A 17,516-nucleotide genomic window follows, 5' to 3' on the forward strand; every position below is an offset into this window, starting at 1 on the left:
TGGTCAAGATGTCTTTAGTAAACTGGGAGAAATCAATTTTGGTAGAGTGGTTTAAATGTGAGCCCAGATACAAAGGACTGAGGAGTGAGTGAGTGGTGAAGAAGTAGAGGCTGCAAATATTGCACGGGAAAAGGATAGAAAGAGATGGAACAAGGTCTTAAGGAGGCAGTAAGGCCAAGGGAAGGTTTTTGAGTTGTTATCCCCAGATATGTATTTTTCTAAAACTCTAAATAACATTTAATGCAAGAGCCAACCTGGACTGGCTCATGCTGACAAACTTCTGTGTGAGTAGTTACTACTTGGAAATAGGTTAGCTACAAATCAGGGCTTGATTTCTTTCGTTTACTGTTTTGACTTAAGATGGTGATGGAGAAAATGTACTAATGAAGATTAAACTTGGGGTAGCTAGGTGATGTAATGGAGAGAGTGCTGTGCCTGGAGTCAGGAAGACTTCTCTTTATGAGTTCAAATCTGGTCTCAGACACTTGCTGCCTGTGTGACCCTTGGCAAGTCACTTAACCCCGTCTACCTCAGTTTCCTCATCTGTAAAATGAACAAGAGAAGGAAATGGCAGACGACTCTAGAATCTTTACCAAAAATCAGCACAATTGAAACAAAGGAGCAACAAGATTAAACCTAAAAGTGTGTCCAGCTCAGTGATCCAGTTGTTAAATGCTTACTAGTACAACACAGAGGGTATGGAATACCAACATAATGAATTGGAAAGAACAAGAGGCTAAGAATCAGGGAACTTGTTTTCTACTCCTTGATCATGATGCTAACGAGTTGGCTATGGGCAGCATAGAGTCAGCAGGACCTGAATTCAAATCCAACCTCAGACATTTTAGCTGTGTGACCCTGGGCATGTCACTTAAGCCCAGTTGTCTCAAAAAAAAAAAAGTTAGCCATTTTGATGGGCTCAAAGAAGCTCAGGGTTAGCAGAGAACTAAGTGTGAAACCTACCTGGGTCACATGCCTGTGATATGTTTATGGGTAAGAAACTTAATTCTAGCTCTCAATTGTCTTATCTGTAAAATGGGAAAAACTCTATCTATGGTATTTACTTCACAGATTCCTTAGGAGGATCAAATGAGATGAAGTATGTAAGAGACTCTGCAAACTTAAAGAACTACACATATAATAGCCAGTTATTATTAGAGCTGGCAGAGAACTTAGGAAATCATCTATCTGATCCATATCCTTTATTTTGTAGAGGAGGAAAGTGAAGTCTAGAGAAGAGGACAGTAGGGTATAGTAGATAGAGTGCTGATTGGGCCTCAGTTCCCTAACCTATAGAACACAGAAGGTAAAAAAAATATGACCTCTAAGGTATCTTAAAGGTCTAAATGGATGATCCCTTAGGGATTTGTCTAATGTCACACAAGTTACAGGCAGAGGAATCTAGACTGGAACTCAGATGCTTCAGTTCTAGATCAAGTGTTCTTTCCACTACAAACCATTACTTCTTTCCCTTGCTAAGCTTCAAGTATCTCACGAATGAAATTAAGGGTTTGAACGAGACCATATGTAAGATGCCTTCCAAATCTAATTTTCTTTGTGCTCTAGGACATATAACGAGAGCACATTTTTTCACTCCCTCTTCACACCAGGGCCAGGGAAGGGAATTGTGACATCATTACCAAAATCGAGACAATATCGTAGCTACATAGAGGGTGGGAATGAGGATTCTGAAGACCAGTTCAAACGCTCCCTCTGAAACAAGCTAGTTGATTGTGCCTCTCAGCAAGCCAGTTAAGTTATATGCCCCAAGTAACTCTCTGGGGAAGCTAGCTCTAAGGCGCAGATCTGCACTGGTAGTGGGGAAGTCTCCTCCCTGGGAGAGTGGCCCCTGTATGGATATCACAAGTTCGAATGGCGAGGGGGCAAGGTTTGGGAAGAACATTACAAGTAGTCTTAGAGGGGAAAACCTACCTTTTTCTGGAGCAGAGGCTTGATCACGTAGACACAAAGCAGAACCGCACAGCTGACGCCCAAGGCCACCCCCAGAGTCACTGCTGGAGCCAGGAGAGCAGGGACTACCTGCAGGGACTCTGTCCAGGACTGCAGCTGGATGTCCTGGACACAAGTGCCTGGGAGCAGGTCAGCCTGGGCCATAAGTGAACTTCCAGGGAGAATCAATCACTGCCTCCTTCCTTCTCCCTCTCTCCAGATCCTCCCCCTCCAGCACAAGAGGACTTGTTTGCAACTTTTTAGAGAGGATCCCGCCTGACTGAGCCTCGCACAAAGGCAGTAGCCCAGGCCAGCCTTGGCTGCCTCTGTCTGGTCCCCATCCCTCCGGCCTTCACTCCCTGGAACTCTCAAAGCCCTGGGAAGCTTTGCCTAAAACAGGAGACTGGACGGCTGTCTTAGGGCGCTCTCCAGGCCTGAGGAGATTGGTGCCTCTGATCACATAGACCCCAGCATACTTTCCTGTCTGACTCACCCTCCACCCCTCTCTCCCTCCACCCCTTCTCTCCCTCCCTCTGGGTTGGGAGAGGGAGGAGCCAATGCAGGCTACACAGCAGACTCTTCTGTAACCAAAATCCTGCCCTACTGAGCATGCCCAGTTCCAATTCCCAAAAGTATTTTCTGTAAGCACTTAGAAGTAGTTTGAAGGGCTCAGAGCTAAAAGGAACCTGGATCTAAGATTCAAATCATGTGTAAAAACACACTTGGTTTAGAATTAAGGGGCCTTGGGTTTAGAAAGTTTCTGAAACTTACTACTGGTGTGGCCTCTGAAATATTACTTTGTCTCTCTGGGACTCAGTTTCCCCTTTTGCAAAACAATGGATTGGAGAATCCCTAAAATTTCTTCTGGCTCTAAATCCTATGACCACAAGGCTCAGGACGGTGTGAACCTGAGAATCTGGGGCTGACAGAAAAGGTAGAAAAAAGATGAGCAGAGGTAAACTGTGAAAGGCAGCCAGACTCTCTTGAGGACCTACAGGGACACCTATGCCCTCGAGGCCACAGGTTCCCATCCCTCATCTAGATAATGCCAGAACTGGAGAGAGTGGGACAGAGTGGAAACTTGGTGGGATTTGCAAGCAGAAGATCAGGGTAACATCTCCCTCTGAATTTCTTCTTATCTCTCTGTTCCTTTTAAATTCATACAAAAAGAGACAAAATATAGTCCCTCCCCTCGAGAAACTTATAATATAATGGGAAAAACAACACACACACACAAATGTATAAAAAGCAAGGTATATACATAACAAATAGAAAATAATTAACAGAGGGAAGGCACTGGAATTAAGAGGGGTTGGGAAGGTTTCATGTAGAAGGTGGAATTTTGTTCTTCAGTTGTTTCAGTCCTGGTACCATTTCGAGTTTTCTTGGCAAAGACACTGAAGTGGTTTGCCATTTCCTTCTCCAGCTTATTTTACAGATAAGGAAACTGAGGCAAACAGGGTTAAAATGACTTGCCCAAGATCACACAACTAGAAAGTGTCTGAATCCAGATTTGAACTCTGGAAGATGAACCTTCCCGACTCCAGACCAGGCAGTCTATCCACTTTACCAGCTCTCTGCCCATGGGTGAGATTTTAGTTGGGACTTAAAGGAAGTCAGGGAGATCAATAACTGCAGTGGAGAAGAGGGTCTCAGAGGACAGCTGTCTGTTCATTAGACCATGCTACCTCTGAAGTACAATATGATTATAGACTTAAATCTGGAAGAGACGTTAGAAATCATCTTGTCCAATCTAGTCATTTTACAGATATAGAGAATAACAAAACCCAGAGAAGTTATGTGACTTACTCAAGGTCGCACAGGTAGTAGTAAATGTCAGACCCAGGATTCAAATACAAGTCTTCAGACTCCAAAGTCAGTGCCTTTTCCACTGTACATAGTAGGACTCATATCCTGGTTTCGTGATTCTCTATTCTAGAGATCTTTGTGCTACTACATACTGCCTCTTGTATAACATGTCATGTTTTATATATCATAAATTATATGGTAATATAGTGACCACTTTTTTTCTGAGCCAAGAAATCAAATCATACAAGCCAACAACAGCAGAAAAAACCAACCCTGGAAACATTTTACAAAGCCTCATTCAAGTATGCTGTCTTTTTAATGGAGTTGAGATTGTCCTAGGAAATATAGGATACATAGTAATAAGTACTACTACGTGTGTATATGTACATATATATATGCGTATATGGGACGGATCCAAAATCTTAGTACAGTTCAGTTTTAAGCTAAGTTTAAAAATGCACTGTGTGTGTGTGTGTGTGTGTGTGTGTGTGTGCGCACGCAAAGTAGTGTACTAGAAAGAGGTCACTATCACTTAATCATTTTGTCACCTTGATTACATCAATTCTCCAACTTGGGCCTCAATTTTCTTATTTATAAAATAAGATCATGGGTACTTAAGCACTGGAAAGACCTTCAGAAATTATTAGTTCAACTCTCTCATTTTAAACATGAAAAGCTGAGGCCCAATTTTATAACAAAGTGATTTGCCTAAAGTAACATAATGTGCTGGAATTTGACTCATTTTCTCCCTCTAGGCTCTTTCCAGGGTGCCAAGCTGGAACTCCCAGGCTCCTGCCAATTCACTGCAGTAGAGTGGAAAGAAGGCTGGATTTGGTCTCTGAGGATCTGAGTTCCATTTCTAGCTCTCTGATTTACCAGCTATGTGCCTTAGGATCTGTCTCTTCTACGAAACAGAACCTGGACTACCGCATCTCCGAGCTCCCTTCCAGACTGAACTGTGTTCTGTGGTCCTTTCCAGCTAAGTGGAAGCACTTGACATTTTTCCTTCTGTCTGGGTCCCGGCTTCCTCCCTTTCCTTTCTCTTTGAGACGTAACAGTAGCAACTTGTTCATTGAAAGTTTACCCTCCCTACAAAGGGACTGAGCATGCTCAGTAGCAAGGGAGGGCTTTAGTCCAGAGCAACAAACTCTCCCACTCATCTGTTCCCTGGAAACTTCGGAATTCTTTCCCCAGTCTGCTCCATGGAGAGATATCCTGCCCATGCCTCTTCCCAGGGGCCACACCACTCCCGGGCTGGGACATGAAGAGGCCAACCAGGCCCTCGGGGCTCTGTCCTCCTACTTGGAGTGGGACCTGGGCTACAAACTTTCTGGCTGTTTCTTTAGTCTTACAGCTGCCTGCGCGGGCCTCGCTGACTCCCCGCCACTTCCGGGAATGTGCTGTGCCCCAGATCGGGATTGGAGCCCCTTTGGAAAACTCAAGTTTGTTCTATAGAAGTGATGGCTGGGAGCCCAGCAGCGGTCCGTCGGTCCTTGGATCCTGTAGCCTTCCTTTCCTCCCATCAAAGGCTTCGCCCCATGCACGCCCAGGTCATCCCCTGGAAGAACCCCCAGCTCTTTTCCAGGGTCTCTTGGAAGGAGCTCCTTTGCAAGATCAGGTAAAGCTTCCATTACCCTAGTGCAAGCAAAGATTGAGACTTCTGCCTCAGTTTCTTTAAGACCAACTTTTTTTCATTTCACGCCCTGATTTTGTGTAATCTGTAAGAATAACCTGGGGCAAGCTTGTAACTGATCAGACGCTGTTGCTGAGGCTGATGCTTATCGTGCATGCTGTCTATAGCAAGTGTATCATTAACAAATTCTAAGCTATGGAAACGAAAGGACCAGAAGAGATCTTCAAAGACCTCTTCCACAGCTAATTGTCAGTACAGATGGTTGTAGATGGAGGAGCACTGGGCTGAGTGAGGGGAGGGGGGAGTGTTCAGATCCCAAACCTTGGCATTTGCATAACTCTGAACAAATCACTTCAAAAGCTGAGTAATAATTCTCTCACTGTCTTCCTGGCCAGGATGTTACGAAGAACCCTTTGGAAACTGTAAAGAGATATGTGTAAATGTGAATTATTATTTTTAAAATTTTGTGATTAGAAGATAAATTATTTTGCTTCTCTGAGCTTGCTTCCTCATATATAAAATGAGGGGATTGAGCTAGTTGCTATTTAGGATTTTTTGTTTCCCATCTCTAAAAACTGTGATCCTAATAACAGATTAAATGGTTTATATGTGCACGTCTATATCTACCTATCTGTCTCTCTATCTATCTAATTTAGTTGATGTCTTTTATTTTTTGTTGGTCTAGGAATATGATTTCATTAGGACAGGGAATTCCTGGTGAAGAAATCTCCACTAGGCATGCAGATTGGCACCTTTTTACATTTAGAGTCTTAGAAAGTTGTGTGGGACACTGAGTGGTTAAGTGACTTTCCCTGGAGTCGCACAGTTAGTGTGTTCAAAGGGAGGACTTGAGCCCATGACTTCCTGACTATCCTACAGCCCCCTTTCTGTCCTCCTTCCTTCCTATCTCTTCCTCCTTTCCTTTCCCTCCTTTTCTTTCTTCACTCCTTTTCTCTCCTTCTTTCTTCCTTCCTTCCTTCCTTCCTTCCTTCCTTCCTTCCTTCCTTCCTTCCTTCCTTCCTTCCTTCCTTCCTTCCTTCCTTCCTTCCGTCTGTCTTCCCTGACTTGTGATTTCATCAGTGTAAATCAGTGATGTAAAACTCAGATGGAAACAGTTCACTGTGGATCACATATTGACTTAGCAAATCACAAACTGATATTATGTTGTATTATGTTTTTACTTATTTTGTTCAGCATTTTCCAATTACTTTTAATCTGCTTTGGATGTACTCAGGAGTTGTATAGACCACTTGCAGCTGGTTAGTGGCGAGTTTAACACCTCTGATGTAAAGAGCTCACAATGATAAGCTTCCAGTACCAGTATGAGTCAGCACCTGCTCTCTTCAATTTATACTCCTAGAGAGGTGACGGAGATTGAAAGGTGAAGTGCCAGCCAGTTTTTGTCAAAGGGAAGTCTAAGCCTGAGGCCATCCACACCAGGCAGTGCTTCAATGATGTTTATACAGGACTTTTAGGAAGTGCTTATTTAATTGTTTGCAGTGTTTTTTTCACACCATACTTCATTCCATTCTCACAATACCCCTGTGACTAAAGTAGTGTAAAGAAACTGAGGTTAATAGAAGTGAAGCAATTTGTTTATGGTGTCAGGTGGGAGATAGTGCTGTCAGAATTTGAAACCAATTCTTAGAATCAGTTCCAGAGCTTATATAAAATATAAGATGCATATTTTATAGTATTTACAATTATAGCTGTTTTGAGAAATAATCTCTTAATGGAAGGAGGGAATTTCCTATCAATATATTTGAGATGATACTTTGAATTGTGATGCTAAAGAAGACTTTTGAGAGTCCCTTGGACAGCAAAGTGATGAAATAAGTCAACACATGAAAAATTAATTTAAGTTATTCATTGGAAAGTCAGATATTGAATTTGAAGCTTAAATGCTTTGATCACATAATGAGAAATTGGGACTCAGTAGAAAAGAAAGACCCTGATACTGAGAAAGATTGAAGACAAAAGGAAAAGGGGCCAGTAGAGGATAAGATGGCTAGATAAGATGCCATGAAAACAATGAACATGAAGATAAGCAGATTTCAAGAAATCGTGGAGGGTAGGAGGGCCAGGCATGCTATGGTCCATGGGGTCACGAAGAGTCCAACATCACCGAATAACTGAGCAGTAAGAACAGTGTAGATGTTCTAATGGAGGGTGAGTGACCACTTGTCATCGTTCTAGAGGGGATCCCAGTTTATGCAGTGGCTGGGCAAGATGGCCCATGAGGTCCCTGCCAGCACTGAGATTTTATGGTTGGATCATGAAATATACATACTCACCATATAACATTGCCTAAGGTTCATTATTGGTGGGTGGAGTTATTGAATAACTGAGTTCGTGAGTGACTCTGTGGGATGTGGGGCCCAGATCTTTGGCCAGGTCTGGATTATTCTGAGTTGATCTTCAATTACTCAGGAGTAAGCTGACATCACAGCAGCCAAACATGAATATTGATTGAGTGCCAATCATATGCTCTACTGTGAAAAAGGAAAGCCAGAAACACATTTTCTAATATCAAGAAGCTAATGAGTGTGTAATGGAGTGGGAATATTATCAATTATAGTAACTTACATATCTATAACATGTAAACAATTTAATAAGCATTTACTAAATGCACTGTATCAATGTCAATGAGAGGCTGCAGGGGGTGGCCGGCCTCAGAATTCAAAAGACCTGGATTCCAGACTTGTCTCTGACAAGTTTTACAGAACTTTTTTTCCACAACACCTTGTGAGGTACACAGTAGAGTATTTCCACCCCCTTTACGGATGATAAATTGAGCTTCAAAGAGATTAAACGATTTGTAGGAATGAGGACAAAACTCCAGGTTTCCTGACTGTCGTCATCAGGCATGGAATAAGAAATAGAATGACATACTAGGAATCTGGAAGACCTGGATTCCAATCCTGCTTCAGACACTTACTAGCTGTACAACCCTTAGCAAGTCGTTTAACCTCTCTAAGTCTCTGTTTTCTTATCTGGGGATGATGATGATGATAACTAGCATTTAAGTAGTATTTGAGGTTTTTAAATATTACCTAACTTCATCCTCACAAAACTCTAAAAAATTTTCATTTTGCAGATAAAGAAACCGAGGTAGATAAAGGTTGGTTTACTCAAGTCATATAACTAATATATGTCTGAGGCTAGATTTGAACTCAGGTCTTCTTGACTCCAAGTCTAGCACTCCATCCATTGTGCCACCTAGTGACTGCTATTTTTAATGGATGCACAGTGCTTTGCAAATCTTAAAGAACCATATAAATTTGAATTACTGCAGCATAGGGAGCAGCTAGGTGGCCTAGTGGATAGAGCGCTGGGCCAGGAATCAGGAAGATCTAAGTTCAAATCTAACCTCAGAAACTTACTAGCTGTGTGACCTTGGGCAAGTCACTTAACCCTGTTTGCCTCCATTTCTCCATCTGGAAAATGAGCTGGAGAAGGAGATGGCAAATCACTTCAGTATCTTTGCCAAGAAAACCCCAAATGGGGTCATAAAGAGTTGAACACAACTGAACCACACTGCAGCATAGTGTCTCATGCCAGTGGAAAAATTAACTTTCAAGGAGTGAGGACAGCTGATGCTTAGTCCTGCTTCTGTCATCAGTATACTGAGACTTGATGTCACTTGTCTTAGTTTTTCTCAGCCTCATTATCTGCACAAGTAGTGAATCGTTGTTTAGTTGATTAGACATGTCTGACTCTTCATGACTCCATCTGCGGTTTTCCTGGCAGAGATTTTGGAGGGGTTTGTGCCATTTCATGCTCCAGCTCATTTTACAGATGAGAAAATGGAGGTAAGCAGGCTTAAGTTACTTGCCCACACTCACTCAGCTTGTAAATGTCCAACACCAGATTTGAACCCAGGTCGTCCTAACTGCAGGCCTTGTACTCTATCCACTGTGCCACCGAGCTGGTCTGTGCCACCTAGATTACCTTATATCTATGATTATTTTTATTTCTGACATTGTACATTTACATTTCCTTCCAACTCCAATATTCTACATTCCAGCATTCTAAGGACCTATTGGCTCTGATATCCTGTGTTCTTAGAATGAAAGAATGGACTAGGTAAATCAACCCAAATTCTTTATTTTACAGATTAGAAATCCAAGGCCCAAAGAAGTGTGTAATAAAATTCCTTCTGGCTTAGACATTTATGTTCATTTAAGACTCGTGACAGATACACATGAAATGAAAGACAGAGAATATTGGATTGTGTGGTACTGACCATAAGGACCCAGTAGAGAGAAATATGGACCAGCGTCACAGGGCAATTCACAATAGGAGATCATAGGTTCATAGATTCGAGCTGAAATGAATTGTGGAGGTCATCTCTACTCCAGCTCCCTCATTTGTCAGATGAAGAACTGAGGTTAAGAAAGGTTCAATGAATTAATTACCCAGAGACCTGTAGCTAGTAAGTTATCTGAGGTGGGCTCTGTAACACAAGTAGAAGACATAGGTAGATATGATGACCGCCATTGTGAGCTACTCCAAGAAATCACCTTTTCCCTTGCAACCTGAGGATGGAAGTTAGAACAATTGGTGTAGATTTCAACTCAAGATGAAAAAGAGCATGGTGATAGTGACCATTGGCCAGTTGTAGCAGCAGGAGCTAGCATTCACATCGTGTTTTAAAATTTATTATAAATATTTTCCCATTTGATCCTTAAAATAACCCTGGGATATACATGCTGGTATTTTGCCCATTGTACAGATGAGGACACTGAGGCAGACAAATTAAATAACTTGCTCCAGATCTTTCACAGTAAGTAGCTGAGGCAAGATTTGAATTCAAGTCTTCCTGATACCCAGTCCCACACTAGACCTACTGTGACACCTAACTGCCTGTCTCTAAAAGTGGAATAACAAGATTCCTGATGAAGCAGTAAGCTTTCTCTTATTGGAATTGTTTAAGTAGATGCTAACTGATCCCCCAGTCAGGGATGATTTTGAGTATGTTCTTTCATTAGGCTAGAGGTGAGATGGTTGGCTTCAAAGGGCCTTTCTAGCTTTAGAAATCTAAAAGTTGGGTCTGAGGTATTCCTACTTGGGGGACTTGGGGGAAAGGTGAGAGTGTTCCAGCTGAGGGGTATAGAGTAGGCCAAGGCATGGAGGGATCTTCGCATAGATATGAGCCTATAGACACCAATTTAATTGGTTCCTATTTAACTGGTACCAATTTAATTCAACAAACAGTTAGTAAGCACCTACTATGAGCTAAGCGCTGTTCTAGCCAATGAGGATACAAAGGCAAAAACAACCACAAAATGCTGCTTCTCCCATCAAAGACATTTTACTTTCATTCAACAGCAGGTACCAATATAAATATACACACACATATATACAAAGTAATTACAAATTAATTTGTAGAGCACTAATTACTGAGGAAAAAGCCTTGGTGACCGTTGATCTAAATCAGAGCTTCTTAAACTTTTTCTGCTCATACCCCCTTTCATGTTTGGCAGCCATGGGGTTGCATGGTCGGAGGGCATGCTCCCTGCAACATGTGCATGCTTTGTGTTCAGAACCCAGGCCACAGTGAAGTTACCAGAAACACCTCGGATCATTATGCATTTGATTTTGAATTAATTTTTGGTCTTTGCATGGTCAGAAACCTTTTGCTGTTGCCAATTTTTTTGTGACCCCATAAGGGATCCCTACCCAGGGTTTAAGAAACATTGAGAAAGGATCCACAGGATTCAGAGGCAGAGGTGATTCCAGCCATGGGAGACAGCCTGGACAAAGGACCAGACACAGGATGTCACATTTAGGGTACAGAAAGTAGACTAGTCTGGCTGAAACATACAGGGCATGAAGGGGGACAAAATAAAATCAATCTCGAAGATTGGTTGGAGACAGAATGAAAAAGTGCTCAACACTGATAATCACTAACACTTATATAGCACTTACTGTATGCCAGGCGCTGGGCCAAGTGCTTTACTATTACTATCTCATTTGATCCTCCCAACAACCCTGGGAGTAGTGCTATTAGGATTACCATTATTATTGTATCATCTATAATTTTATAGATGAGGAAACTGAGGTAAACAGAAATTAAGTGACTTGTCCAGGGTCACCTTGATAAAAATATCTGAGGCCAGATTTGAACTCTGGTCTTCCTGACTACCAGCCCAGTGATCTAGTCATATAGCCATCAAACCGCCTAGCTACCTGAGAACAAAAGACTTGTGTTTTATCCTAGGAGCAGTAGGGAGCAACCAGAGTTTCTTGAGCATGGGAGTGACATTGTCAAACATAGTGACATGGTCATCTTAGTATGACAGCTATGTGGAGGATGGATTGCAGAGGGGAAAATAGTAAAAGAGAGAACAAGTAAGCAGCTGTTGCAATAGTCCTGGCAAGAAATAAAGATGGTCAGAGCAAGGTGAGTGGTGGCTGTGTAAGTGGGTGGAGGTCTAGGGAGATGATCCAAGGGATTTCATAGAGATGGAACCCATAAGGTTTAACAAATGTTTGGATACTGGGGATGAAGAGAGTGAATGGTGATTCATTCATTCATTTATTCATTAATAAGCATTTATTAAGTGTCCACTATAGTGAGGGTGACAATGAATGTCTGGAAGCCTGGCGGTGCTCTTGATAGAAAGATGCAAGTTAGAAGAGAGGTGTGTGTGTGTGTGTGTGTGTGTGTGTGTGTGTGTGGTGGGTTACAGACCACAAGCTCAGGTTTCAGCATACTAACTTTGAGATGCCTTTGTCATATTTGGGTGATGTCTAGCAGTCAAGTGATGGAGCTCAGGAGAGAGAGGTAAGGACTGGATACATAGATTCAGGAGCAGTAATGGTTCTCTTGACACCTGAAAGCCAAAGGTTTAAAAAGGGAAGAGAAGAGAATGTAGGACAGAGCCTTACCTGGGACACCCAGGATTAGGATTAGGTGATATAAGATGGATGATGACCAAGAAAAGAGGCTGAGAAGTATCATTGAGGCAGGATGAGAACCAAGACAGGATAAGGTTGCAAAAACTCGGAGGAGGGGTTACACAGTCAGAAGGGAATGGTTCGTGTCATAAGCTGTAGAAGTCAAGGATAATGACAGAATAGAGGTTTCCCTTATGGCAGGCAGCAGAGTTCAAAGAATTACAGGCTGTATCAGAAGATGTGATTAAACCCTGACTCCACTATGCACTGTTTATATGACCTAGAGCTGCTTACTTCATATCCCTGAGTCTCAGTTTATTCATCTATGAAATAGGGATAGTAACACCATCTACTCACCAGCTGATGGGAAAAGCAATACAGATACAGCAGTTATCATTCCATTGTTTGCTATTATGGGACTGTTGTCACCTAAAGCATAAAGAGGCCATTTTTAGCTAGAAAACTGAAAATGACATTTAGCCATTTGAAGACTAATGTAATATACTTTTTGATGTAGCTATTAGTGCTTTTATGTTCTTTTAGCTAGACATCTAGCTCAGCATGCTTGCCCTTTTGAGCCCAACAGTAACTTTGTTCAGTCCTCTCCTCCTCAAATCCCCCAAATTCTCTTTTGGAACCTGTGATGCTCCCATATTCTCACCAGGAATGTTGTGAACTCCAAACTTATTGTAGCATCTGCTTATTCTTGACAATAACAGTAGTAAAATTTGGGAGTGGAGAAAGGCATTTTAAAAAATAACACAATGTTAGAGATGAGAAAGTCTGAGATGGAGGGAGCTTTGGACACAGCACTGAGAATATCTGCACTGTATGGGAACCTAGAACCTAGAATAGCTGAGATGAAAAAAAAACAACCTGAGAACATAGAACAGAATTGATCATTAGAACATTAAAGTACTTTCTGTTTTACTGTTGGTTTGTCTCCAAACAGATTTTAGAGGCATAACTAAGTAAAACAAAAGGAGTTCAGCCTTGCAACGACAAGAGAGGTTCTTTTCAATGAGTTATGAAAATAGGAAGTATTATACTTCAGGGACTCCTAAGTCAGAGGAGTGGAGCTAGAAGCAACCTCAGAGGCCATTTAGAATAACCCTCTCCTGTTACAAATCGAGAAACTGAGTGAGGCCCAAGGACCTTAAGGGACCTGCTCAAGCTCACACAAGTAGGAAGCATGCCTTGAGTCGTGATTTTTGTCTGTTGTGCTCTTAAGTGCCCTGACTGTCTCGAAGTCTGTCTCTTTTTCTGTCTGTCTTCCTGTCTTTCTATTTCCCAAACATATGAATACAAAAACTACTGCTGATAAAATCCCAATCTCTCTCTCTGTCTCTGTGTCTCTCTGTCTGTCTCTCTCTGCGTCTCTCTGTCTGTGTCTATCTGTGTCTCTCTCTGTCTCTCTGTCCCTTTCTCTCTCTCGTCTCTGTCCCTCTGTCTTTTTCCCTCTGTCTCTCTCTCTCTTTCTCTGTCTTCCTGTCCCCGTTTCCTAAACATATGAATATAAAAACTACTACTGACAAAATCCCAGTCTCACTGTCTCTGTCTCTCTTTCTGTCTCTCTCTGTCTCCCTATCCCTCTGTCTATCTCTATCTCTCTCTGTCTCTGTCTCTCTCTCTCCATTTCTCTCTCCCTCTCTCTCTCTCTGCCTCTATCTCTCTCTCCCTCTATCTCTGTCTGTCTCTGTTTCTCACTGCCTCTCTGTCTCTCTCTCTGTTTCTCTCTCAGTCTCTGTCTGTCTCTCTCTCTGCCTCTTTCTCTCTCTGTCTCTCTATCATCTCTCTGTCTCCTTCCCTCTGTCTCTGTCTTTCTGTCTCTGTTTCTCAGTGCTTCTCTCTTTCTCTCTCTTTGTCTCTCTTTCTCTTTCTCAATCCTCTGTCTGTATCTCTCTGTCTCTATGCCTCTGTCTCTGTCTCTTTCTGTCTCTGTCTCTTTCTGTCTTTTCCTCTCTCTTACTTATTTCCTAAACATATGAATACAGACAGTACTGCCAACAAAAAATAGTAAATTTTAAATTTCTCCACTCCTTTTAATGACACTGTATGTAGTTGTAATCAGTGTGTATGCATCATTCAGAGTTCTCCTTTTTTTCCCTTTTGTATAATATAAAAGCTTCTTCTCTTCCTCACCCTAGCTTCTGTTTCTTTGCCCCCACAGTGAATATAAAATCTCATGCTAGACATCAACTGGTTTCCATGGCAATGACTGAGCTGTACCAGATCCATTGAACTGAAGATTTCCTAGTTGATGTCCTAGGAGAAAGGAGGTTACTGCTTAAATACAATTGAATAATAATTTGCTGAATAATCATGGTTTTAGGGGCTGGCTAGAGGAAAGAAGTGCCCAGAATAGTAATAATAACTCACATTTACATAGCAGCAGTCAACAAATATTTTTTTAAGAAGCTTCTATGTGCCAGGCATTCTACTTTAGGATTTGCAAAATGCTTTCCTCACAATGACCCAAAAGATTTAAGTAGCACATGCGTTATTATTCTCATCTTATAAATGAAGTAACGGAGACTCTGAGATATTAATGACTCCTATGCCATACATCCAGTCTCTTCAAACCCAGGTATTTCCAAACCCAGTTTCTCTGTGATATATTGCCTTTGATCGGCAAATTGTCTTTTGCTTTCTTTATGAATGTCAAAGGGCCTTCTCATATTCTTTAGAGACAAATGCTTTTAGAAATTCCAGAAAAAAGACCTGGAACCATCTTATATCTATTTTATAAGCCCACCAAACAATTTGATTAATTTACAGGGTGATGAGTTTTTCTCTGGGACTTTAAGGGAAACATCTCTTTTCACACAACATAAACATGTCCACTCAGTCTTTGTCAAGAGGACAAAGACAACTCCCCCACCAACCCCTTACCCATTTATATTATTTTCCCCTACTTTATTATGTTGGCTGTTTTTCAACTATTCATTGACTTTGAAAGCTACGTGGTTGGGGACCTTGGAACACAGTATTCAGGAGCAAGAAGGGAGCTTTAAAAAAAATCTAGTCAAATTAGATTTTTAGATGAGGAAACTGAGTCAAATGGATAGGTGAAATAATTTGACCAAAGTCAAATAGCCTGAACAGCACTTGAACTAAAACTAGTTTGACGATTTCCTCCCCTCTACCAATCTGTTGAAGAGATACAAATGCCTGGAATACCTCAAAACAATAAATGTCAGCTATTATAATGATGGTAGTGGTGGTGGTACTGATGCCCATTTGAAGGAAGCATCACTAGCCAGATCAAAGGTATAAACCATTTGTCTTTGAAAGGTATTTCTAATTTTTTTTAAGTTAATAGTTTGTTTTTTCCCTGCAAAGATTGATGAGTCTTTCTATGATTCTTCCGTAATTTTGCATGTGAAAACATTATGTATTTATGTATGTGAATTTCCTTTTCTAAATGAAACTAATGAATGGATGGGATAGATCACAAAGCCATTTGTAGATAATGCCATCCTTCCAGCCATCATGAGCAAGCTAGCTTTCAGAAGAAGAATCATGGTATAGAAAGAAGGGTTGTGCTAGTCATACCCAACTCCTAGCAGTGTGAGATGGTGCTTTGTAAGCTAAGTGCTTAAAGAGTTAATCATTTAACGGTTCTGTTATTATTATTCTGTAAACATCTCGGATGTATTCGAGACTAATTTGTCTGATCTGAGCCAAGGTCTTAGGCAGTTTGTTGTAACAAATATGTTCTGGCCAGAACATCTGAATACAAGTCTCAACTCCCTCATTTGTAACCTGGGTGAGCACAAGCAAGTTGCTTAAATTCTATGAGATTTGGTTTCCCTCTATGTAAAATGGGGTTAATTCTTTTATTACCTAATTCAGTAGATTGTTAGATGGGGAGGCTGAGCTTGCTAAGCCTAAGGTGCCACAGAATTGTGAGTTATTAGAGTATTAATGATCAATATTATATTATTAATCACTGTCAGTATCATTATTACATTATTAATATTCTTCCCCCCGTCGCATGCTATTTGTAGCAAGCATTAAGAGTCTAGTTATTTAAAAAAGATAATACACGATTACTTTTTTTTCCATTCTTGAAGGATTAATTTATGTTACTGTAGTCCTGGAGGTAGGAAGCTAGACCTGAATATGCAGTCTTGGGATCAGAGGATCCCTTCTAGTATGTAAGGATCCGGCACAACTTTGGGTGGGGCCTCTCTCAAAAAAGTCTTTCTTGATCATGAATTTGCACCTAGCCAGGGAAATCCCTGTAGTTCAGCACATGACTCTTTTTACTGCCCCCTAGAGGACCCAAAGCCCTTGAGGTAACCAGGCTTGAAATACAGAAACAATTTTATTTAGCATTTAAAAATAAAGAAGAAAAACCAGAAAGACTGCGAAGAAAACTTTTTCCCTCACCCTCTTTTCCATAGGGACCCATATAATTTTACTGATTGTAGTACTACATTGAGTGGCTAAAGATCCTTAGAAAGTTAAATAACTTTTCTTTACTGTACCCCACCCCCTCCTTCCCTAGAGGCCTATACAGTCAACCTTGACTTAAAGGATTGCCACAAGATTCTGCCCCTGTGGATCCACAATCTACACAGTCTACATGACTCACAGTACTAGTGAAAGGTCATGTCTATTTTTGCTCTTCCATCCTGTAGTTGTTACATTGCCTGGAAAGCTTTCCTCTTTCCCACAAAGTGTTATGAACTCTCTTATAGGCAAGAAAACCTGTGCAGACATGACTCAGGGCTATTTGATTTCAGATCAAGTGATTTAAGATTAGGTGAGAAGAACTTTAACTATCCAAGGATAATGGAAAGATTTAAAGGAGCAATGTGAGAATTAGTTGTCACAGTGGATGGAGCACCAACCTTCAAGTCTGGAAGATTTGAATCCAAATTCAGCCTCAGACACTTTATAGCTTTGTGACCCTCATCAAATTACTAAACTTCTCTCTGCCTCAGTTTCCTCATCTATAAAATGGGGATAATAGCACCTATCTCCAAGGGTTGTTTTAAGGATAGAATATTTACAAAACATTAAAAACATTTACAAGACAAAACATTTACAAAACATTTCAAAACATTTATAAAACATTGAAATAGAATATTTACAAAACATTTACAAAACATCTTGAAATACTTTACAAATGCTAGCTGCACTTGTATCTGCTGCATTCTGGTACTTTATCTGTCTTCGCTCTGCCTTTATTGTGGCTTAGTATGAAACGTAC

The 17,516-nt window shown here is 41.1% G+C and overlaps 2 protein-coding genes across 5 annotated transcripts in view; one reads left to right on the plus strand and one right to left on the minus strand.

Annotated features, from left to right (window-relative positions):
• EVC (EvC ciliary complex subunit 1) overlaps positions 1–2,478 on the minus strand; it is a 151,297-nt gene extending 148,819 nt beyond the window's left edge. Inside the window, exon 1 of one of the 2 annotated variants that reach the window (XM_072620196.1) lies at positions 1,933–2,478. In XM_072620196.1, the coding sequence (XP_072476297.1) occupies positions 1,933–2,115 (183 nt within the window). In that variant the 5' untranslated portion in view covers positions 2,116–2,478. The remainder of the gene's footprint in view (positions 1–1,932) is intronic. The other variant, XM_072620197.1, reaches the window with a different exon arrangement.
• A 2,385-nt stretch (positions 2,479–4,863) lies between these two features.
• Positions 4,864–17,516, plus strand: part of EVC2 (EvC ciliary complex subunit 2) — a 188,432-nt gene continuing 175,779 nt past the window's right edge. For all 3 annotated transcript variants that reach the window (XM_072620198.1, XM_072620200.1, XM_072620199.1), the window contains exon 1: positions 4,864–5,377. In XM_072620198.1, the coding sequence (XP_072476299.1) occupies positions 5,021–5,377 (357 nt within the window). In that variant the 5' untranslated portion in view covers positions 4,864–5,020. The remainder of the gene's footprint in view (positions 5,378–17,516) is intronic.

This window comes from Notamacropus eugenii, chromosome 6 (assembly GCF_028372415.1).
Source record: "Notamacropus eugenii isolate mMacEug1 chromosome 6, mMacEug1.pri_v2, whole genome shotgun sequence".
NCBI lineage: Eukaryota > Metazoa > Chordata > Mammalia > Diprotodontia > Macropodidae > Notamacropus > Notamacropus eugenii.